At 33.7% G+C, this 24,579-nt stretch overlaps 5 protein-coding genes across 5 annotated transcripts; 2 read left to right on the top strand and 3 right to left on the bottom strand.

The window, feature by feature from the left end:
* Positions 1-572: 572 nt before the first annotated feature.
* LOC131661013 (uncharacterized) lies at positions 573-6,857 on the bottom strand. Its single transcript, XM_058930405.1, has 14 exons — positions 6,681-6,857; positions 6,506-6,587; positions 6,286-6,396; positions 5,174-5,271; positions 4,896-4,979; positions 4,617-4,750; positions 4,424-4,496; positions 4,293-4,338; positions 4,053-4,162; positions 3,857-3,964; positions 3,725-3,784; positions 2,576-2,637; positions 1,612-1,924; positions 573-1,319 (listed from the first exon to the last, which is right to left on the bottom strand). The coding sequence occupies exons 1-14, from the start codon at positions 6,756-6,758 to the stop codon at positions 1,080-1,082; spliced, it is 1,599 nt and encodes a 532-aa protein (XP_058786388.1). The 5' UTR covers positions 6,759-6,857; the 3' UTR covers positions 573-1,079.
* Positions 6,858-10,044: 3,187 nt separating this feature from the next.
* On the top strand, positions 10,045-10,875 carry LOC131657882 (uncharacterized). Its single transcript, XM_058927233.1, has one exon. The coding sequence runs from the start codon at positions 10,045-10,047 to the stop codon at positions 10,873-10,875; it is 831 nt and encodes a 276-aa protein (XP_058783216.1).
* On the top strand, positions 10,805-12,422 carry LOC131655418 (uncharacterized). The gene is made up of 3 exons (XM_058925305.1): positions 10,805-10,956; positions 11,037-11,707; positions 11,777-12,422. The coding sequence occupies exons 2-3, from the start codon at positions 11,085-11,087 to the stop codon at positions 12,168-12,170; spliced, it is 1,017 nt and encodes a 338-aa protein (XP_058781288.1). The 5' UTR covers positions 10,805-10,956; positions 11,037-11,084; the 3' UTR covers positions 12,171-12,422.
* A 408-nt stretch (positions 12,423-12,830) lies between these two features.
* LOC131657881 (uncharacterized) lies at positions 12,831-13,302 on the bottom strand. The gene is made up of 2 exons (XM_058927232.1): positions 12,946-13,302; positions 12,831-12,863 (listed from the first exon to the last, which is right to left on the bottom strand). The coding sequence occupies exons 1-2, from the start codon at positions 13,300-13,302 to the stop codon at positions 12,831-12,833; spliced, it is 390 nt and encodes a 129-aa protein (XP_058783215.1).
* A 10,385-nt stretch (positions 13,303-23,687) lies between these two features.
* LOC131657880 (uncharacterized) lies at positions 23,688-24,338 on the bottom strand. Its single transcript, XM_058927231.1, has one exon. The coding sequence runs from the start codon at positions 24,336-24,338 to the stop codon at positions 23,688-23,690; it is 651 nt and encodes a 216-aa protein (XP_058783214.1).
* Between the last annotated feature and the right edge of the window lie 241 nt (positions 24,339-24,579).

Below are 24,579 nucleotides of genomic sequence, written 5' to 3'. Positions count from 1 at the left end.
AGCGGAATGGAATAAAATGATATTCCGTTGTTTGGATAATTTAAAAACGGATGGAGCGGAGCGGAAAGGAGTGGTATGGATTCCATTCCATTCCATCACTTACCACCATATTCCTTCCCCTCCGATTTGGGCGGAATGAATAATTTGTCTTATTCCGTTCTAAAATTTCCAAACAATAGAATGGTACATTCATTCCGCTCCGTTCCACTCCGCTCCATTCCATTCCACTCCGTTCATTTCGTGATATCCAAACATACCCTAAAGAACTGCAAAATTAATTGACATTTAAAAAAGTTTTAGATAAAATTGACTCTAACTTAAGGCAAGACAATTTTTGACTCCTAAAGAAATTAAAACATTCAGATTTACTTTTCATCTCATTTTTTCAAATATGTAACAAATAAAAAAATCACTTTAAATGAAAATCATTGTTAATTAGAATTAATTTCCCAACCCAACAAAATTCACACTACTACATAAATTTGTGGAGAAAATGATATTAAATAGTTAAATAATCAAATTAATAATATTTTAAATTCATAGTGTTACACTATAAAAAAGCCAGCTAACACTTACCACAAAAATTTCTATTAAACACTGGTTAATCATGAGAACAAAAAAAATGTTAATATATCTATGAGGATGAAGAAGATATTTAGCTACTTAATAGTTTATCTTTCATGCATTCTACTTTCTCTTCAGAATGACAACAATACTTCCCAACAGCTCTGCAACAAACCTATTCTTCCTCTAAAATGATAATGAGGTATAACATTACAAAACAAAACTGGAGATGAAGGTTTTTAGGATGGGAAGCAGTTCTTTTTTCAATAATATGATCTTCTCTCCCATTTTCCATTTGGCTATGTAGCTTGTGAGTTAAATCCATTGGATACCAGAGCAGGGTAAATACGATTCCAAGTGGTAACGGAAAAATAAATGGACGATAATTTCCGCAAGTACCTCTAAGAGCTGAAGTTACACCTTCCACCAATATACTGGGATTATGATCAGATTTCCCTTTGACAGAATGCTTATTTCATGAAGCGTCTCTCATGATTTTCTAAAAAACCTTCAAACTAGCCTCCCTGTGAAACCCGGCTATTTATTAATGTCTGATCCTGATCTTGGTGAAGCGGGAACACAGTATCAAATACAATTCTTGCAAAAACGTGTCTTATTTCTTGTATATTACCATTAGCTAAGGCTTCATAATCAATTCTCATGCCTTGCTTTGACAGGGATTTCTTATCAGCACTCCTTTTCACACATTCGAAAATGCTGAATGCTTTTACGTACAATCCTAATGGAATGAACACCTGTCAAATTGACATAAAGATTCAGAACATAAATCAAGAAATACTCAAGAACATCAAGGTAAATGATGTAAGTGTGAGTGCTCTTTCACTGTGAATCATACCAACGGTAATTTTCACACTCTCTCTACATGTTTTACACATCAATGTGAGGTCTAACTATTGATGAGGATAACCAATGTTTCAATTTCATCAGACAATAAATAATAATTCAGGTATATAACATCATCGTGCAATCCATGTACAGGATACATCTTAAAGTATACATATGCAAAACAAGGAAAAAAATGCTCACTAGGTCTGAACGAGGGGCTTGAGGATAGTCAGCCATAGCTTGAGATACAAAATGTTCATCAGTCATTTGCAACAGTGTCCCTCTAACAGACTCTGCAAGATCTTTAACCCCAGTTACCAATGCCTCTGCATCCATACCAGAAGGATCTAATAATTCAGGAAATCTCATATCATGTGGCTTGTTGATCATTCCTGCAATCTTCACTGCTTCCAACAAATTTCCACCATTATGGACTGCAAGGCTAAATGCAGCAACCACCAAGGGGTCCCTTGGTCGATCACTCAATGCTTTATGTAGTGCTAGGATCCCAAACCTGTAAGCATAGATTTAGTAATGAACTTTCCTTTGTTGACCCACTTGTAATCAACTTGTTAATAGTTTAGTGTGTTCTAAATAACAATGTATATATTTGATGGTAAAATAAATTATATCATGTTCCAGTAAGACTCGGAACAATTTGGATAGAAGATAAACAATGTTTAAAATAAACTATTACGATTGACAAGAGTTGGGAAAGGAGAACTTCAATCATGCTCAAAATTATAATCACTTTTAAGCATTTTCAAAACATGTTTGTTTAAGCTTTTGAAAATAATTCAAATCTTTAAAAAATATTACTATATATAATGATTATAATGAGTGCAATAGATGACAGCGAATATTAAAAAGTGATTTTCTTTATAGTAATTTATAACACAAATTAGCTTCTAGTGCATATAAATCTCTCAAAAATAAATCAATAGACTACAATTTTAATGTAAAAGTCATTTTTTTAATCCAAAACATACGAGTCTCAATTCATGTTTCCAAATACATGCCATCCAAAAACACAGCGATATGATATTCAAAGAAGAAATCTTGACTGCAGTTTTAGTGCAGATTATGAAATTACTCTTGTTCTCCTGGATTTTCTCTTCACAGGGAAGCACGGAAGATAAAGGCAACTTTGTTGCAAAGATCTTACCATAAGCTACTATGACATGGACGGTTTGGAGCGAAAAGCTTATCTAAATTGGAGAAGAGAGACTGCAATGAAATTCCAAAAGATCCATTAAACAATATTTCAATGTGGTGCTAATATGATACATGTATTGAAACAATATCAAAGCAGCAAAAATCATTTTGCCTCGTGTGTTTTTAAGACAAGTAAGAAAGCTTTAACGAATAGGTACTAGGTAGGAATGCAATTGTGCAATCTATTATATACAAAATGGATTAAGCAGGCTTGTGGTAGAGACCGTTAAAAATCAAACAAGAATTAATGTTTTAATAGAAGTGTACCGGGAACTGCCAGTCTAGCATTTGGTTCAACCAGTTCATTTAAAAAAAATCATTCTTATTTTTTTATTAGTCATCAAGTTCAACAATGGTTGAAAGTATGAAGCATGAACACCCCGAATACGACCCCAACACTGGCACGGCGACACGGTAATAATTTGAAAAAATGAATAAAATAAACGTAATCACAAGTGTCAATGCAGGTGTTCAACATTGACATGGACATACCTTTTTTCAGAGGTGTCAGTGCTACATAGGTTGAAACAAATGAACCATGACTGAAAGTCTTACCACTTCAATCTCTGGTCTCAATTAATACTTAATCAAGGTATTGCCAAGAGAAATGGTATTTGGTTTTGGACAACATTTGTCTTATCCGACACAGTACATGTATACTTAAGCAAAAAAAAGAAAATTCATTCTTCGAATCACATCAATAGTAATAAATGATGTATTTTTATATGGTGTCAACTTCTTGATGTTCAAATAACATCACTATTGTTTATATATGTGTGCCTAACTGTATGTTAATGTGTGTACGCACATATGCATGCACATAGGCATATTGCTTGTCCTCAAGTAGTGGAGCAAAAGGAACTTGTCATGTTGCAGTTTATATCATATGCAACAATCATATGAAATGTGGTACTAAACTACTAATGTGGTACAGAATCATATTCATTTCCAAACAATCACGTCTTTTTGAAGCACAACTTCATAGACAGGACTATAAATAAACAAATTACTGGGTTGGTTTATGAAGCATGATCTATTGAATGTTTATTCAGAAAACTTTGCATGTTAAACCCCAATAAGTATTGAAGTTACCACTTACCAAAAGCATATTGGTTCTTTTGCCCCTCCTTCGAAATCCATGATGAGCAAAATAAGCAGCCTGTAATGTTCAGTCTAAGTAAACTTTCATTACACGATTGACTCAAAAACTAAATACAAAATGAACATCTACCTGGAAGGGAAGAAGTATATCTAAAAGTCCATACTTCCATAATAGCCTCAAAGAAGCTTCACCAGAACCATAAGCTAGCATATAGTTTATTTCCATCATGAGCCTAGCCTGAAAAAATTATACAAGAAAAACAATTCAACCAGGAAATTGGTATTATAGTGTCATATATAACAAAACAAAGAATAAGACTAAATACCTTATCAAGTCTTAATATTGAGCAAGACAGACTTTTAATAAAATGAGCTGTTTCCTTAGAAATGCTAAATCCTAAACGAGCAGCAATTCTAATTGCACGTAGAATGCGAGCTGCAGAAAGGAAAAATGAAGTCAAACACAGTAAGCTAATTAAAAGCATGGGCGATTCCAAAATGGTTTACAATTACAGTACATAAAATATAGGAAATCAGGATGAAGCAGTTGATCAATAGAAACTCACCACAATCTTCCCGAAATGAAATATCTGCCGGATTTATAGTTCGTACCTATTCATAGAGAAAAATCAGTAAAGATTCTGCTTGGCAAAAGAAAAAGAAAAAGAAAAATAGTTATTAAGAAATACATGCACACTTTAGATTTTCTAATATCTTCTATTCCTCCCATGTAATCATATACAATTCTTGCATATGGGTCAAGCATCAACCTGCAAGAGCATGAAGTTAGTTAACAACATAATTACAAAGTAAAGTGTGAATTTTAAATCTGTCAGAGGTCACGGAGTAGACAAATTCAAAGTTCCAAGTTGAACGAACAGGTACACAACCCATTAATTGTGAAGTCCCGGTTTAAACAGTTCATCCACCGAAGAAGGTCTTTCTCATCACAACCATTAGGTGATTCTGTATGATGAGAGAATTCCACACCATTCTTGCTTCTAGAAGTGTTAAAACTTGACACCTAATTGGATGGGAGATAAAATAATCAGCATAAACAGCAATACAAGAAAAATGGGACTTAAATAGAAAAATTCAAGCAAGCATTACACTATATAAAGTTCAAACCAAAGCTAAAATTCTTCAAAGATAAACCAAACTATATCAACCTCAATAATGGTACCATCCATGTGAACATGACATATAGGGAAGCGTTTGCCAACTATCTCGCACCAGGAAAATACTTTCATCACCTGCAAATTGAGTCAATGTTTGTCATGAAATCTTACGTAGTATCACTCACTTATGCCAAGCCAAATGCTAATGTAAGAACAACTATAGCCCCTTGTAAGTTGCAACTGCTATTTAATAATTCAGCTCAATCTATAAAGTCCATCAAAGTGAAAACTGCAAGTTCATGAATAATTTAAAAATAAAAGTAAGTTACCTCTTTTAGCTCAGCTGAAGTTATAACATCAAAGTCCTTTGGTGTTTTCTTTAGAACAAGATCACGTACACAACCTCCTACTAGGTATACATCATATCCTACGACAAGAATAAAACAATTTATTGACATTTCGAAAGGATGCACAACAAAAGAATCAACCAAAAGCAGCAAAACATAATTATTCATTAAAAGGTACCATATATATAAGGGGGAAAATGAAATGCGTAAATGACATGATACATGGCATTGCAAACATAATAATGTATGGTGGATCAAACATAATCAAATACATCTTACATTCTTAATGCAAGCAAAGCAAACCTCTATAAATTACTAGGCAGCTGAATATCACTTAGCACTGTTTTGCTTATAAAAACCTAGAAATTTTGGAACCTAATGCTTCATCTATGAAGAGATAAGACCAGTTACAAGGCTATTATTCACCTATCTATTCTCTTAAGCCAAATGATAATGCAATTCAAAAATGGAAAAATTTGAAATACTACTAGCCTAAAATCTAAATAAGAGAAGTATGGAACCATGCTGCTACAATAAGGGGGGAGTTGTTACATTGAATGGAAAGCATAATTACTTTGATTAATGAATTCAATTCTATTGCTTTGTGAAGTCACCCATATATAGTGTAAGAGTACAACAACAACAACCATGTTTTATCCCACTAACTGGGGTCAGCTACAAGGATCAACTTTCGCCATAATGTTCTATCCAAAACCATGCTTCTATCCAAATCGTTAATCTCAAGATCTTTCTTAATAACTCCTCTTATAGTCTTTCTAGATCTTCCTTTTTCTCTAATTGTTTGACTTCTCTCCATCTGATATACTCTCCTTACCATAGAATCTACAGGTCTTCTCTCTACATGTACAAACCACCTAAGCCTATTTTCCGCCATCTTCTCTACTATACAGGGTAAGAGTATAATTGAAAATTTTTAACCACTAACAGAGGTATTTGTCAAAGAAGGTTTTCGTCATAGAAGCATAAACCAAAAGTCCAGTTACATTATGATGAGCACTAAATCAACGTAAATGCTCTTCCTTTCATCTTCCATATATAAAAATTGACACATGAAAAATGATAGGAATTTGTACCTCTTTTCTTGAGGCCATTAAGAACCTTCTTGGTAGTGACACCAATCGATGAATTATGAATTCCAAGCTCTTTGGAACCAATCCTTTTCCATTCAGCGGATTTCTTAATCCCTTCACCAATCAAACAATTCCATAATTACAAAATTCAAAACTTCAAAAAAAATTAAAAATTGAAAACCATTAGTTCACTACTAACAATTGATTTGAGTGCTTCACTTGCCTTCTTCATGAACTAAGCCACCGCCATTTCCGTTTGTGAATCTCTCTGCTGCTTCAACCGTGACGAGAGATTTGGGCACAACCTTGAATGAAATCAATGATAGAATATGAGGTAAAGAAAATTGGAGATAGTAATGAAGATGAAGTGAACATGAAAATTGTGAGACGACAGGCACCTTACGAACGTATTGGAAGGGAGTAGAACGGAGATGAAGAGTGGATTGACGAACGAATTTGAAGCCAGGAACCGCCATGGGAATCAACACCGAAGAATTTAGATAAAGCTTTGCGAGTTACTACATACTTAGCATTGGGCTTGTGTTGCGCATAGGGTTCGGGGTTTAAGGAGAAGTCCGGTTTTGAAATAAGCACTTATTCGCATAAGTTTTTTTTTTAATTTTATAATTAAATAAATTAAAATTATTTTTATATATTATAATAAGGGAAAAGCTAACATGTGACTCAAGGTCACAAGTTAGTGAGATATTTATAGAAATATTTTCTTGGAACGCGTGCATTCAATTTATTGAATTTTAAATATAACTCTATTGTATTTAATTACATTTAACTTTTTCTAATTATAATATCCTTAACACGTGCCCTTAGTGCACACGTTAGCATGACCCTTATAATAACTATCTTAAAAAGTTAATAACATCTATCGTTTGTATTTGTGTATAGTGTAACATTTTTATTTAATTCTATGGGGAAATGTAACTCGGTGAACTGACTTTATTATTTCGCAAACAAAATGTTGCGGTGAGCAAGAGTCGCCACCGACTTTTATTTTGTCCAATTATGGAAAGGCAAAAAAGTACAGGAAAAACCTTTTTAAGAAAAGACTTGAGTTCGGGGGGTAAGTTATGAAAAGGGAAGGTGTTAGCACCCTTTTCATCCGTAGCTATCTACGGGCTCTTAGTTTGCTTAGCTCGTTTGTTTTGTTTGAAAGTCAAAGTGTGTGTGTGTGTTTTGAAAAGAGGCGTCGAGACTTCACAATGATCCTTGTATCAGTCATCAAGGATGTATGCGAAGCATTTGAAATTTGTTTTGAAAAAAGGTAAGTGGTGAGAGAAACATTTTGAGCAAGCAAACTAAGGCCATTTACCCTACACTTAGTCTCTCCTATACTTTTATGCCTTTCAGAGGGATAGGGCTAACCATACCATTTGTAGGTAGGTAGTCCTATCTATTAGACGTATTCGGGACATCGAAGGGTCATCGTAGGTCGTTTGAAGGCAACAGGATAGAGGTACCTTTAGCAATATTCGAAGGGACAATCATCGTTTCGTAGGCAACCATTCGAGGGACTAGATCATATATTTTCGTAGGCAACTTTGAGGGTCATCGAGGGACTTATGATCTTTACGATGATTTCTTAACCGTTGGGACTTTTGCTAGTAGGTACCTCCACATTCGAGGGACGCGACCTTATATTCGAAGGCAACCAAGAGAGGCGTACCCTAAGGGTGAATGTGTGCAACAAGCATGTGTGTTGGATTCGAATATTTAATCTTAGTTAGTGATCTACGATTGAGATTTATGTCTTTTCACACCCTAAATTACTATCACATGCATATAATTATTGCAGAAAAATAAAGAGCAGAAAATAAAAGGTCCTAAGCTATTGCATGGCTTTGGGAGAGATACATAATAAGGAGGTGCGGAAAATAAAAGTGCAAGAAATAAAATATCCTAATTACTATTACAACCTCAAAATAGAAATTAAAGCGGAAATATATATACAAAATTAAAAAAAAAGGCTTAATTGCACTTTTGGTCCCCCTAGTTTCAGCCTCTTAAACTTTTAGTCCCCCCAGTTTAAAACCCAGGATTCATGCCCTCAAAGTTTTACTCTGTTGAATTTTTTGAAGCCCCCCTCCATTTGGCAGTATTTTTAATGACATGGCATGGAAATAAACCTGCCACATGGGTAATGATTTAATGATGAATGACATGGAAAACATTAACTATTTAAAATATTTTCAGGTTATATGTAAAATAAACTTAATTTTGAAAATGTATTCTTAATTCATTTAATTGGACAATATATTTTTAATTCATTTAATTGGACACATAAGAATCCAATTTTGCCCTAATCCCTTTCTTGTTCATTCTGTTCGTCAAAATCCAAAAAGCCCCTTCATCTCCTTCGTCTCCTCCATTGTTACACAGTGCGCAGGTGGGTGGTGGTATTGTCTTCTCCAAACGCCATAGTCTTCGCATTGCTAGCCGGTGTCAATAGCTGAAGAACCTCCAGAAGAACAATGGCGACTGAAGAACGCTTTTGTTTTAGGTATGTTTTTTTGCCTTCTTTGAATATGGTGATAGTCAGTATTTATAGTTTCGTGTGGTCCACTAGTTTTATGTTATTGTCTATTACTATAGTAGTTTCCATTGGTTTGTGTGGTCCACCATGTTCTGCTATTGTCGCTTATTATAGTAGTTTCCATAGGCTTGTGTGGTCCACCATTTTTAACTTTGCATTTGAATATTGTTAATTTCAGGCCATCCCAAGAGATAAAAGTTAGGTTAAAGATACACCATAGGGGTATGTTTGTAAATGAACCTGTTAATTTGTACGTAGGTGGTGAGGTTACTGAATTTGGATGGAAGTTTGATGTTGACTATATGTCTGTCGTGGAAATGAGACAAGTGATTAGGGCACAGGGTTATGTTGACATTGCTAATCTGTGGTATAGGCACCCCAATTATAGCTTTACTCGTGGTCTAAGGAGTTTGAACACTGACAGTGATATCTTGCAGTTTGCTAAAGATGTCGAAGGTCATGAGCTGATTGATATTTATGTGGAACATAAGGTATCGGATCCACCTGAATTTGTTGACCCAAGTGAGCTAGGTAAAAATATAGATGATGATGATGATGTACAAATGATAGGTGTGAAGTCTGTTAATTTTTCTAATGAACCTGAACCTGCTAAGGAACCTACTGAGTTTGTGGGTGTCCATACACATGCTGAGTTTGTAGACAATGACCCTGAACCTGCTGACCATGAACCTGCTGACCATGAACCTGCTGACCATGAACCTGCTGACCATGAACCTGCTGACCATGAACCTGCTGACCATTAACCTGCTGACAATGTCCCTCATCATTTTGAGACCCAACCTGACAATGTCCCTCATCATTTTGAGACCCAACCTACTGATGAACCTACCAAGGCACCTACTGAGGAACCTGTTGAGGACAATGTCCCTCAACCCAATGTACCTCAACCTAATGAACCTCAACCTGATGAACTTCATCCTGATGAACCTCAACCCAATGTACCTCAACCTAATGAACCTCAACCTGATGAACTTCATCCTGATGAACCTCAACCCAATGTACCTCAACCTAATGAACATCATCCTGAACCTACTGAGGAACCTGTTGAGGACAATGTCCCTCAACCTGAACATTATGATGACCTCAGTGAAGATAGTGACTACTGTGAGGATAGTGAAGGCTATGAGGATGTGAATTGGACCTCAGTTCTTCCCCCATAAACCTTAGGTCAAGAAGAAATAAGTGAAATAAACATGCCACAACAGGATGAGAATGAAGAGGATGAGGATCACTTATACACACCCCATGGTAGTGAGGATGAAGGAGATGTAGAAAGGAATCCAGTTTTCAAAAGTGGTGGGGGATGTGCATTCCAGCTAGGAATGATGTTTACAGACAAGGATACAATTAGAGATGCAGTGAAAGAGTATGGAATGGAAAATCAAAAGAATGTGTATATCAAGAAAAATGATTCTAAAAGGATTGTAGTTAAGTGTATGGAAGGCTGCAAGTTTCACTTAAGGTTCAGCATGAGGAATGGGCAGAATTATTGGCAGGTTGTTAGCTATGTGAGTGACCATACTTGTTTTAGAACTGCTGACAACAGGAATGCCAAGACTCAGTGGCTTGCAATTAGGTTTACACAATTGCTAAGGCACAGTCCATACATGAAGCCAGCTGGTCTAGTTGCTGAAACTCTTCAGAGATGGGGTTCAAAGATAACTACAGATCAAGCATATAGGGCTAAAAGAAAGGCTTTGGAAATGATACAAGGTGCTGGTATAGATCAATTCAGACACTTGAGAAGCTATGGAGAGGAGTTTTTGAGGTCCAATCCCAAGAGTACTGTGGTTATTAAATATGCAGAGAACAATGGCAATCCAGCATTTGAGAGAATCTACATTTGTTTGGATGCCTGCAAGTCAAGATTTGCCACCTACTGTAGACCTATCATTGGATTGGATGCATGTTTTCTTAAGGGTGATTATGGGGGCCAACTGATGTCAGCTGTAGGCAGAGATGGAAACAACCAAATATATCCAATAGCTTATGCTGTTGTTGAGGCTGAAACCAAAGACTCATGACAGTGGTTCTTGCATCTACTACTAGAAGATTTAGGAGCATTCAATGAAAGGTGCTATGGCTTTATTTCTGACCAACAGAAGGTAATACTAAACTCTAAATGTAATTATTTTAATATTCACTTATATATTAATATACAACTGTTATGTGGTTTTTGTTGTAGGGTTTGGTTCCTGCTATCCAAGAATTAGGTGACAATGTGGAGCAAAGAATGTGTGTCAAACACCTTTATGGTAATTGGAAGAAGAAACATTCTGGATTGGTGCTTAAACAGGCCATGTGGGCAGCAGCTAGAGCTACTTGTGTTCCTATGTTTGATAGAGCAATGGAGAAGTTGAAGCTTCTAAAGCCAGATGCATGGAAGGACATGGCTGACATTCCTGCTAAATATTGGTCAAGATCTCATTTCAAGACATTTTCAAAGTGTGATATTCAGGTTAATAACATGTGTGAGGCATTTAACAGGGAAATTTTAGAGCATCGAGACAAGCCAATCATAACACTTTTGGAAGGAATCAAGCATTATATCACAAAGAGGATAACTAAACAGAAGACACTATTACAGGACTATGAGGGTGTTATATGTCCTAGAATCCAATTGCTCATAGAGAAGAACAAACAGGAGGCACAAAACTGGACCCCTTCTTGGCATGGTGATGATGACTTATCCATCTTTGGAGTTACCAATGGAGTTGAGACTTACTGTGTCAATCTGAAAAATGAATCATGCAGCTGCAGAAAATGGGAGTTGTCTGGAATCCCATGCAGTCATGTTATCTCTTGCATTTGGAGCATTAGGAAAAAACCTGAAGGATATGTGTCTCCATATTATAGGTATTTCTTGAATTCTACAACATTAAGTTTTCTTTATGTTATATTTATGACACACATTCTGTTTTGCAGCAAGCTTACATTTGGAAAGTGCTATGCTAACATTGTGTTTCCAAATAATGGACCACAACATTGGAACAATGTTGACCATGTGCCAATGTCTCCTCCTGTCATGAGAAGGGCAATTGGCCGCCCTAAGAAGATGAGGAACAAAACATCTGATGAGCCAAAGAATCCCTTTGTTCTTCCTAAGAAGTTTGGAACTGTCACTTGCAACAAATGTGGACAAGCTGGACACAACAAGAGGAGCTGTAAGGGAAAGAGGGCAGCTGATAGGCAGATACCTAAAGGGGGCAACAAGGCAAAGAAAGCTAAGACAACCAATAAGGCAAAGAAGAGTAAGGGAAAAGAAAAACCAGTTGAGATTGGTCAAGGATCTCAGGCACCTCAACCAACTCAGGATTAGGAGGCAATGATGCCTTTCTTTTTGAATGTAACAATGTTGCATTAGTATGAAAGTTTGTTGTGATTGTAAAACAATATGATATTTTGGGTATTTTGTAGTGATTAGTCATCATTGCCAAACAATATGGTAAAGCTGTTTGGATCTCAGTATGAAAACAACATGGCTGTCAAACAATATTTTGTAATCTTATGTTTTAAATTTGCTGCTACTGAACCACTTATGTAATGGCCATCATTTGGATAATTTCATATATGCAAGTAATTTTATAACTTACTGCTATAAAGATGACTTGTTGGTTAAATTTGATTACACTTTGGTTAGATTTTGTTGACTGATTAAATGTTATTTCAATTTGTAAATAGATGATGTCAAAATTTGGTAACATCTTGGTAACATGTTGGTAACATGTTGTTATCAGTTTGGTTAAATTTGGTAACATGTTGACCAACACCAATAAACTGTTATCAGTTTGGTTCAATAAACTGTTGATTTGTTGTTATTAGTTTGGTTCAATTTGGCTAAATTTGATTACACTTTGGTAACATTTTGACAACACCAAGCAACTTCATTGATTGATAAACTGTTACAACAAATTACAAGGTTGACAACACCAAGCAACACCATACAATTACAATAATAAACTGTTAACATAAATTGAACCTAAACATCCTTAAACTTATACATAAATTGAACCTAAACAAAGACAACAAATTAGACCTAAACAACAATTGTACTAACAACTTCATTTCATAATTATTGTTGCAACTAATGATACCAGCACAACAATGGTCATGACCCAATTAAACTTCAACTGTTTCTTTATCAGTTTCATCTTCATCTTCAATTCTTCTTCTTTTGCGACTGAATCCTTAACCCTCTGCTTTTCTTCATTCAACTTTTGCATTAAGCTCGAAATTACTTCTTTTGCCCTAGTGTTCATTTCCTCATCAAGCCAAACAAAGTTACTGCACTTCTTGAAACCTTGAACCTTGTACATCCCACAACCGAAAAAGCGACGTCCTGGGTTTGTATCGGTCCAGGCCGTCATCAATGGAGCATCGAGACTGCAATGACATTCCTGTCTCATTCTGTGACTTCTGTAGCTATCGAATGACACAGAGTTTTGAGACATTGCAAGGTTGACGAAGGATGAAGGAGATGAGGGAGAAATGAAGGAGAAATGAGATATGAGGGAGATGACGAACAAAATGAAGGAGAAATGAAGGAGATGTTGAACAGAATGAACAAGAAAGGGATTAGGGCAAAATTGAATTCTTATGTGTCCAATTAAATGAATTAAAAATATATTGTCCAATTAAATGAATTAAGAATACATTTTCAAAATTAAGTTTATTTTACATATAACCTGAAAATATTTTAAATAGTTAATGTTTTCCATGTCATTCATCATTAAATCATTACCCATGTGGCAGGTTTATTTCCATGCCATATCATTAAAAATACTGCCAAATGGAGGGGGGCTTCAAAAAATTCAACAGAGTAAAACTTTGAGGGCATGAATCCTGGGTTTTAAACTGGGGGGACTAAAAGTTTAAGAGGCTGAAACTAGGGGGACCAAAAGTGCAATTAAGCCAAAAAAAAAAAAAGAAGCTTGTAAATGTCCATGAGGGAGAGTCCAATTGCCAAAATAGGTTTATGGTTGTGGTTTTGGATTTGGGTTGTTTATGGAGTTTCATGATTTTTGAGAATTTTGATTGTCATGATGTTAATGGTTACAGGTTTGTAATGGGTGTTGTTTGTCATATGGTTCATGGTGAATTTTATGGTTGTGTTGTCTTGATTCAAAATCACGTGGGGCTGGTTTGTATGAGTTTTGATTCATGGATGATGATAAATCAATGGCCTTTGGTTTATGCTTATGGCTTGTGAGGTTGGGAAGGTTATATGTACACTTCCGGTTATGATTTTTTGTGTACATGAACCGTATAAAAAAAAATGGTATTAGGGTATATTCAAAACGAGGCAAAAAAAGTTAGTGTGTAGAAATTGTTTGTTAGGGTGTAAATCATGTATGTGAGAAAGAGTGGGTATGAACGTGACTGTGTGAATTGGAGAATCATGGTTAAATTGTTAGTTGTTATATAGAAAAAAAGTAAAATTAATATAGGAAATCAACCTATTAACTAATATCATCAAGCATTTAAATCAAATTTGATTTGATTTTAAATTCTTGCTATATATAGTTAATTCATTGATTTTTTTCTAAAAGTAAAAAAAACTATCCTAAAATACATATTTTAAAATGAGAGATTCGAACTCGGGACCTTGTACATGCAAACCTTACTTCTTTACCAATTGTGCTATATTATTTATTCAAAATAAAAAGGCAATTGAAAGTGAATGAAACACCGGTCAACATTTTGCTATTTATTAAAACATAATAATTTAAGAGTAAACCATTATATTTTAAAATAGACTTTAAATCGAATATTTATAAAATTCAGGATATCAATGTAAATGAAACCTAAGATTTTATAAAAATCCAATTTTTTGAAATAGTTTTGAAATTTCGAAAAGTGTGGGCAAATTTTGGGGTATGACAGGAAAGTTTCTCTATTTTCAATCCCACCTCTTGGAGAGGTTTTATGTGAATGAGCTTTGTGGTTGAGCTTGTGGCTAGGGGTAGGAAAAGGTCAGGCCGGCCTACAAGGGCCTATAGCCTAGCCTACTTAAGGCTAGGCCAGGCCAGACCTATTTGATAAAAAGGCCAGACTTGCGCTTTTTTAAAAGCCTATTTAATAAAATAGGCCAGGCCTAGGCTATTAAAAAAGCCTATAAAGCCTTGTAGGTCGGCCTATATTTTCATATATATTAAAATTAGTCTAAATAGGTTGGCTTATATATGCATATATATTAGAAAATATGTTAAATAGATGGGTCTATATATGCATATATATTAGAAAAAAAAAGTTAAATAGGTCAGTCTAAATGATCATATATATGCGACCTATAAGGCTTTTAAATAGGCTTTCAGGTCAGGCCAGGCTTTTAAAAAGGCCAGGCCAGACTGAAAAAACGAGCCTATAGTAGACCATAGGCCAGACTCAGGCCTTGTAAGTTTATCGTAGGCCAGGCCCAAGCCTTATAAAGCCTAGCCTAGCCTAGCCTATTCCCACTTGTGGCCAAAGTTATAGATTTCAGTACAACCTTAAATGAAATCAATGATAGAATATGAGAAGAGGTAAAGAAAAATGGAGATAGTAATGTAGATGAAGTGAACATGAAAAATTAGAGACAATAGACACCTTCTGAACGGATTGGAAAAGTGTAGAACGGAGACGATGTGTGATCAAGTTGTGGATGAGTTCATCGTTGAGATTATAGTCATGTGGCCGAGTTGATAATAACATGGCCGAAACCATTTTTTTGTTATAGAAATGAGTACCTTTGTCATTAATGATGATCCTAGAAGTATCAAATAAGGTAAAAATGTTCTTATGCAAAAATTTAATAACTAGTACAACATCAATGATGGGTAGTGTCATAGTTTTCACCCATTTGAAAACATAATCAACTATCACTAAAATATATAAGTTACCAAATGATGGTGGAAAGGATTCCGTGAAATCTATGCCCAAAACATCAGCGAATTTTATCTCTAATATTTTAGTCAAATGCATACCTTAATTGCTTGAAATGTTTGCTACCTTTGACACCTATCACAAAACCTAACAAAGTCATGAATATACTTAAATGAAGATGGCCAAAACTAACCACTATAAAGCCTATGAAGCCTTTTTGTAGTTGTTATGCTTCCATGAAAATGACATCCACATGGTGAAGAATGACAATGACTTAGTAATTCTCCCACCTCATTTAGCACATCTTCTCAAAATCTATGTTAGAGTCTGTTTGTTTGAATGAGATAATTGAGAATTTTTAAGGAATTCAAAATTTGTCTTTTTTTTTTTAAAAAAATGATTTTTATAGTGTTATACAATTTTGTATAAAAAAATTTTACAAAGAAACTTTTTATAAAAGCTTCAAATGAAAATTTGGTTTGAATAGTTATTCTTAAAATGTGATTTTAGGTATTTCATCTATTTATAGGAAAAAAATTTGGATATCAAAATTTCAAAAAATCACTTAACTTTGAAGTTATTTCAAATAGATTTTCATAAAAATCATTTTTGAAATACAACTTTTTGAAAAAAATTGAGATTTTGACTAAGTTTTGGTCTTAATAATGTATGTTTATGTTATAGGATGTCAAAATGAGTGTTTCATTTTAGAAAAAACGAATATAAAAAAACTTGTAATATTTTGAAAAACGGTTTTGAAAAATCCATTTTAAAAAATACAAAGAAAAAATCTATTGTCAAAATGATTCAATCTAAATTCATTCATTTTTAAATTCTTTTGTTTGGATGAAGTATTAAAATGATTCATTGTTAAATTTTTGGAGTGATTTTCATAAATTTTAGGGTTAATAGCCATTTACCCCCCTGCCATATAGGCGATATTTGATTTTTCCCCTTAAAAAAATTGTGATTCCCCCCTTGAGAAACCCAGATTCCAAATTGCACCCCCCCTCATGCTGACTTGGCCATATAATCTTCATACTTGGCCTACCAAGTGGCTTTTTAAATTTTTTTTTAAAATCCACGTCATTTTTTTATATATTATATATATTTTTTACGTTTTTTAAAATTGTTATTTTAATAATTTTTATAAATTATTTTTATAGAGTATTTATTAGTTTTTATGAATTGTAAAAATTAATGTATGGGCCCAAGCCCTTACTTGTTGCATTAGAAACCCATCTATGGGAGTCCGTTTTTAATTCAAATGTATGTGTGTGTGTGTGTTTGCTTTATAAAGACCCACTTTGTCTTTGTAAAAATCGATGTGGGACTTGTTAATATACATACAGCAACAACACATTTATGGAACAACAACACCAGTCACTTCATATATTCATTATGCTAATTTATATGGAACAACAAGAGAGTCAAAGAGACATGTCCGTTACCTTTTGGTCAAGCTTCCAGAAGAAAGGACCTTTTGGGCAGTAATTTTAACATTAGCAACCCAAATAACATCTTTTCCAGGAGGCCATCTAAGAGGAACTTTGTAATTAACTGGTGGCAGAACCAAACAATTTTCACATTTCCTTTCTACCTCATTTCCATCAGAAACATTATAACAAGGAACAAAGTTTTCCAACTCAGAAGAACAAGTTTCCAATTCTTTCCACCTTGAAGCACCCTTAGAAAACTCACCAATATCCATCAAATCAGAAACAAGTTTCTCTTGGAGCCTCCTATAACCATGGTAAATGCAACCTCTTGACGAAGATGACAAATTCAAAGTCCATCAGAAAGATCCAACAAGAGCAACAACAGCTATAAAAACTAAACTAAACTTCAATGAAAATAACAACAACTTAAAACGGCTTCTCGGCGTGCCAACAATGAATGGATCTGATGCAAAACAATTCTCTTTACCCGAATAAACCAATCTCAGAGGAGACCTCAATCCTATAGCAGTGTGATTTGAAAAAAAATGGACTCAACCACACAAAACGGACTCCATAACTCAGCTCGCACATTTCCTCGAAAACCTATGTGCACTACTACTGCCTCACCAAAACAAATTGTATCTCTTCTAACAGTCTTGGGTCCAACAGAATTTTTTTTCTCACATTTAACTTTCACCTGCTGATCTGGGATAATTCCCATGGTTTTGAACTAAATAAATCCAAAACATGCAATGCACGCCCATTAATTCATTCAACATCTTTTTATTTACGGCTACATCTTTCTATTTATAGAACACAGAAAAAATCAACAGAATGATTTGGCTATATAATGGAGACAATCACAAAGATATTAAAAGTCAAATGGACTAGATGATATTTTGTTTTCTCTAAATTGCTTGATCCACAAGTTGACTTTACTTAATTGAAATAACATTAAAATGAGTAAGACGTAAAATAGAATGGTTTCTAAATGAAGAAGAGATGTAGGGGGTGAAGCATAGTGCAAACTGATAGAGTTCCACATCGAAAAATAGTTTTTAAATGCAAAAGTTTATAAACCCTTTCCACACAATACATTTCAAAATTTCATTTAATGGACTATATGAAATAATATTGAGCTTTAAGGCCCAAGTTAATATTTTAATAATAAATTTATAAATATAATTTCATAAAAAATATGGACTAATTTGCAATTTTTGAAAATTTGAAGGGATTAATTTGTAAAATTTGAAAAATATTAAGGACTAATTTGTAATTTTTTAAATATTTTGAGGGTAAATTTAAATTTTTCATAAAATATTAGGACCATTTTACAAAATTTGAAAATTTAATAATTAATAATTTAACATTTGTATTATTTAGAGTGAAGAAGCAATTTCAAATTCTTTATTTTTTGGTGTCATTTGACATTACTTAAATTTAACATGAATGAAATACTTCATAAATTTACATCATTTTAACAATTCTCCATATTTTGTATTCAAACAATAAATTTTGGTCAAATCAATTTAAATTTCCTCAAAAAATTACTTTCCTTCTTTAAAATACTCCATTCAAACACTCTTAAAAAAAGCAATGGTTATTCTCATAATAATCCATAGAATCATAAATGAATATTTTATTTTGTTCTAAATTGAAATCAAGAGGAATGGAGCCATTGACCAGGTAGTTAACAATATTAGCATAGGATGTTGCAGCATCTGACACAAAAGTAATCACTCATTTAGGAACTCTTATAAAATGATCTTCCATTTTGTATCTTGATTATCTTTAGTGATTCGGGATAAGGGATCAACTACTTGGTTATCCATTTCTTACTTGTCTTTAATTTTAAGATAAAAATCTTGGAGCAACAAAATTCACTTAAGTAACATTGGGTTTGCATCTTTTTGGCTAGCAGGTACTTGATTCTATAGTGGGATGCGTATTCTACCTTTTTGGTTCTCACCAAATAAGACATGAACTTATCAAAGGTAAATACTACTCTTAGTAATTCTCTTTTTTAATCTAGTGTAATGCAAATGAGTATCAATGAAGGTTTTATTAGTATAGTGCATATAATGAATCACCGTGTTAAGTGTTAGGCCAAGAACAACTTCAATGGGATACTCAATTGCACCTTGAGTTATCTTAAATAATTGATTTTATTTTAGTGCCGTAATGACATATGTAGAGATGAATGTTTCTTCAAAGTTGTATTTTAACGTAGGGCAGCCTCGGTGAGATTCACCCGTGCCTATTATTGCCATCTGATAATTATTGATTGTGGGGACGTACTCCTGAGGGTCCCGCTTTCGTCGAAGGAAGTTAAGGGAGGTGGCTTGAATTTTTCTAAAACTTGGTCGTTCCAAATCTCCTCCGACAAGGGTTGAGTGTCCATCGGATTATCCGAATCCTCTTTCGGTGAAGGTTCTGATGATTTTGCTGCAGGTCATGGATCGTGCCCAAGAGTTGTTCATTTTGCTGGCGCAACAAATCTAGCGTTGCAGCCAATTCTTCCATTTCTGCCTGTTGGACTATGTTGCTGGTGCCGGTCTGATTTTGGTGGCGTGAGTTGCGTCTATTCGAAATTTTGAGGTGGAAGTAAGAAAGTTTTACCTTTTCCCACAGATAGTGTCAACTGTTCTTGAGAATAATAGTGGTAACCACCCACATGCTGGTCGGGAGAGGTTGTAGAAAAGCTTGAGCGTTTCTCATTTTTTTGTTTGCTTGCCTTTGTTGAAGGGAGAATGTCTCTATATATAACCCATGTCATCTATGGAATTATTCCCACACTTATGGTCATGATCGCTATTGATTTCTCTGTTTCCCCTAACTACACAATCATTAAATATCGTTAAATATGATTATAATTATCCTTTAAATGTGTTGTTTGATTTTACTCAAGTTATAGCGTACTGGTACTCGGCCTAAGTGCGGGCGATTCCGTGCGAACCCTTTCCGGTGGCTTGGTCTGGCGACCACAATGAGGTCCTCGATTACCAGGGCGAACTCAACTCGACGCAAGCTATTCACCTCGCCCAGGCATAAGCTATTTTCTTGATTGTACATAGCACCTCAAGCGCGAGGTGTGGCGGGGCGAAACACATAAGTGAAGTCTTCTTGAGATTTTCGGCCGTATAAAACTGCCCCAGTGCTTACAGATAGAGTTGTCAAAATGGGCTAGCCCATATGGGCCGGTCTGCCAAGCCCGAAAAATCATAGGGCTTAGGCCGTTAAATTAGAGTTCATATTTTTTAGGACATTTTTAGCCCATTCCCGAAAAGCCCACTACCCATTAGAGCTAGCCCATATGTACCGTGGGTAGCCCATTAGACCCGTATAATTATAAAATTTAAAAAAATATATATTAATATTTATTTTGTCTTACTCCAAAATAACACATTGATTTTTCTCACTTCACTAAATTTATCTCTATTCTATTAATCATTCTCTTTTAAATATTATACATTAGTATAATACTATAATCAATAGTCTTTCATCGTACTATACTAGTTTCTCTCTTATGTTAAATATTCAAGTATTATTTTTTACAATTTAGACATATATTGTATTTAGAAACACATTATAGTATTTATAAGAGATAATGTAGCACTTAAAAAGTATATTATGTTTAAAATAATATAATTTTTAATCTTATTTATAATAAATATTATGAAGTTTTTATTTTATTTTTTTTAAATAAAAAAGCTCGTTTAGGGTTGGATAACCCGAAATTCATCTAAGGCCGGACTCGAGTAGTAATTCTCGAGTACATATTACACAGGACTTTCTTGGTCCAGCTTTAAAAAACCCAGAGTCCGCTAAGGACGACCTGTTTAAATATAAAGTTAAAATTAATAAATAAAATATTTGGTAGATTGAATCAAAATGGATAAATAGATTATTTTGTTGAAATATTTATGCCAAATGATAATTCTATAACACTAATCCGAGGGTCACATTGTCTGAAGTATTATTTTTAATCCATTTTTTCAGCTCTCTTTTATTTAATTTATTTTTCAATGGAGAGTGTAACAAACATTATATTTAATTTTTATATATCATTTCTATGAAAATTTTATCATCAAGTTCTTGGCTAAACACCGGCACAATCCATATGTTCAATATAATAAAAGTGTGTTAATCACTGAAGAAGATGTGAACCTTCGTTCTTAAATATTGTCACTATAATAAATAAATTTTTTTTTATGACGAAGCTCAATCAGAAAAAAGAAACGAGGGGCTAAATTTAAGCGCGCCATGTTTTATTTTTTTATAATAATAAAAGTAGCAATTTATTCAGTTTCTAATATATCCAACAGGTAAAATTAATCAGGACATACTTCTGATCCTAACTTTTGCAATTTATATTTTTATTTGATTATAATTGTAAACTGAAACAACTAACCCTTTGGTTTCTCGATATAACCGAGGGATCAAATTCGATATAATCGAGAGATCAAATATTTAGATTTCACTATAAAAGCAACATATTTTATCCTAATTCTTACTTATTTGTAGCCGCCTCAAACTCGCAAGCATAATTCTTTGGGATAGATTGCAAGAAAGAAAAAACATTCAATTTTTTTATAGAACAAAACATTTTTTCTGTCATTACAATCTATCTCACATAATGGTGTTGATGTTGTTGTTGTTGTATTTTTGCTCAGTTGATATACTACAAGTGCAGAAAAATCATTCTTCCTTCAAGGAGATAATGAAGGAAGCTCTATTCTCTTTTTTTTTTTAAACCATTTATTTATTATTCTTTCAAGGAGACAATAAAGGAAGCTCCCTTCAGCAAAGATATTCATTCAAAATAATTTGGCTGAATAAAGGCTATGCTTTTGTTAATTTCACTAAGCCTAATGCAACTTGTTATTTTAATATTTTTTGTTATTTTAAAGAGTATTCAGAATTTGTTGTAAAAACTTGTTGTTATTTTAATATTCTTTGTAAACAATGTAACTTTAATATAAATATTCTTTGATAATACAACATCATGAAGCGCTTGAAACTATCCCCCACTTTAAGATTTGCAAGAGTATTTGTCATGAAGAGTTCTCTATAATGGATTGTAGGAGCAGAAAATTATTTGGGTTTAAGGTTTGTGTTCTTAAATATTTATTTAAAAATAACACTTTTTTTTGTTTATATCGAAAACAAATGCAATGAAAAACAATTGAAAACATATTGGAACTTAACATTTAATCTACCCTAAAATTATATGATTTCAAGATCTAAATTTTATATTATAGGGAAATTTTCTTACCTAACCTTTTTTTTTTGTTGAGAGAAAAGAGTTTCCCATCATTTGATCTTGTCCAGAATGTCAAGGAATTGAAGATTCAACATATGATCTTCTTGGACAATCAATTAGTTTGTAAACAAATTATTTTATTAATGTTCTATTTAACAATGTAACGAGTTCTATTAAAAAAAATTAACAACCCCTCGGTTTTCCTGATAAACCGAGATAAAAAAGCGCTAGTTTTTGTAAATAATAAAAGTGTAAAAGTCGAGGTTCGAGTCAATGTGCTAATTTTTTTTACCTCAGTGTTTTGAACACCGAGGTGATAAGGCTTTACTTTTTATGACGACCTCAGTTACCTTGCTTCTATTGCCGAGATAAAACACATTTTACGTCCGATGTTAGATACGTTATTTATAGTAGTGTATTTATAGTAGTGTGTATAAGAGCATGACATCCTATTCATCTCAAACATTGACCTACATTAAACAAACACCCACACACCACATCATACAAATTAAAGACAATTATATACTCTCTTATTTATATAAATGTGACTTTGAGTCATTCATACTTTCAATAGCTCTATCTCTTATAAATATTGACTTGAATCCTGTAGTGCTAATCACCGCCGGGATCAACCCAACATAATAAGAAATCTAAGACAAATATTAAAATGAGGTTTTATTGTTCACCAATCATAATTAAAATATTTGATTTGTAAAAAATGTTATAAGTTATTTTTAAGATTTATTATGAAATTAATGATAAAGTCACATTAAGATATTTACGATTTTTTATTAGGATTGAGTTATCCCTCAAATAAACGACTTCAAAAATAGAACAAGAAGTTTTCTTTTTAGGAGGAATCACGCTATAACCTCTCTCATGCTATTTTGATTTAACTAAAAATTTGTATTCGTCAATTATTTTTAGAATTCTTTAATATATGAAAGAGTAACATTAAAGAAACAATAAATTTGACAAAATTAAAATTAACTTTTTTAATAATAAAATTTATATTAATAAATAATCTATTTATATTAATAAATTAAATATAGTTTTAGTTCATACAAAATATTTATATTTTATATTTAATACAAGATATAGATTAAAAATATATTTAACTATGAAATTTAATATTAAGTTCATAATATGATAAAATAATTTTCAGTTTATGCAATACAAATGATGAGACATTTTTTTTTTTTTGATAAGCTAGATTAATGTTATATAAGAAATGAGCACTAGGGGTACTCAAAACCCATTACAAAAGCGAAAGCTATAAGTTTTTTAAGGCCACCAACGGGGCTTGAAGCCAAGAGTAAAACGGAAAAAAAACACGGTTAGTCGCACCCACCGAAACCCAAATCCAAGAAACCATTTTGATGCCCACCACCACTTCATCTAGAACAATATCACAGTTGTTGAAGATGAAATTGTTTCTTGTATTCCAAAGGGACCATACCGTAGCCAGCCATATTATACCAATTTGATTCTTTTTCATCCAAACAGACGCCCTAATGTTCAGCCAAACAGCAACTCTGTCCCACACCTTTGCAGCAAAGAAACATAAAAAGCCCATATGAGCTAAGTCTTCATTCACCACAGAGCAGAAAACACACAGTTTGTCCTCCACCCTGTTAATAATATTCCTTCTCTCTAATTGATCTTTTGACGGTAATCTATTTAGAAAAAACCGCCACCCGAAAACCTTGATTTTTGACGGCACCGCTGTGTCCCAAGTTCTGTTAATCGCCTCCATAGTATGCGCTTCAACCACCTCTTCTAACTGACGATCCCGCAACAATGAATAGCAGCTACTAACCGAAAAACAACCATCCGCACTTGGCCACCATTTTATTGTGTCTTCTCCACCCATAACAGGCCTGAATTCACCTAAAATCTCTAGTAATTCTAATGCTTCCTGCATCGCTACAGGATCTCCCAGCAAGGAATCCGAGACATTAGATTAGATCACTTGTTTTTTTACTGTATGGTGTCTCAAGAAATCTGAAAACAGATTCTTGATTGGGTGAAACTGCCACGTGAGCCAAAACATTGGTAGGAGGAATTGAGATGAGTTTTGGAGCGGATCAAGCTTGTTCTAACGGAAAGAAACTATTTATGAAGTTTGGAGCTACCGAAACGTCGTTGTGTTTGGAAAGAATAAA

This window comes from Vicia villosa, linkage group LG3, assembly GCF_029867415.1.
Source record: "Vicia villosa cultivar HV-30 ecotype Madison, WI linkage group LG3, Vvil1.0, whole genome shotgun sequence".
NCBI classification, from domain to species: Eukaryota; Viridiplantae; Streptophyta; class Magnoliopsida; order Fabales; family Fabaceae; genus Vicia; species Vicia villosa.
This window is presented reverse-complemented; position numbering and strand designations above follow the sequence as displayed.

Excerpts from the sequence above, each read along its gene's own strand:
- LOC131661013 (XM_058930405.1), bottom strand. The coding sequence starts at position 6,758 with ATGGCGGTTCCTGGCTTCAAATTCGTTCGTCAATCCACTCTTCATCTC. Across the intron at positions 3,965-4,052 it reads CAATATTAAGACTTGATAAG|GCTAGGCTCATGATGGAAAT; the intron begins GTATTTAGTCTT and ends TAATTTTTTCAG. Across the intron at positions 1,320-1,611 it reads AAGCCCCTCGTTCAGACCTA|GTGTTCATTCCATTAGGATT; the intron begins GTGAGCATTTTT and ends TCAATTTGACAG.
- LOC131657882 (XM_058927233.1), top strand. The coding sequence starts at position 10,045 with ATGCCACAACAGGATGAGAATGAAGAGGATGAGGATCACTTATACACA.
- LOC131655418 (XM_058925305.1), top strand. The coding sequence starts at position 11,085 with ATGTGTGTCAAACACCTTTATGGTAATTGGAAGAAGAAACATTCTGGA. Across the intron at positions 11,708-11,776 it reads TATGTGTCTCCATATTATAG|CAAGCTTACATTTGGAAAGT; the intron begins GTATTTCTTGAA and ends TCTGTTTTGCAG.
- LOC131657881 (XM_058927232.1), bottom strand. The coding sequence starts at position 13,302 with ATGTCTCAAAACTCTGTGTCATTCGATAGCTACAGAAGTCACAGAATG. Across the intron at positions 12,864-12,945 it reads TCATGACCATTGTTGTGCTG|GTTCAATTTATGTATAAGTT; the intron begins GTATCATTAGTT and ends GTCTTTGTTTAG.
- LOC131657880 (XM_058927231.1), bottom strand. The coding sequence starts at position 24,338 with ATGCAGGAAGCATTAGAATTACTAGAGATTTTAGGTGAATTCAGGCCT.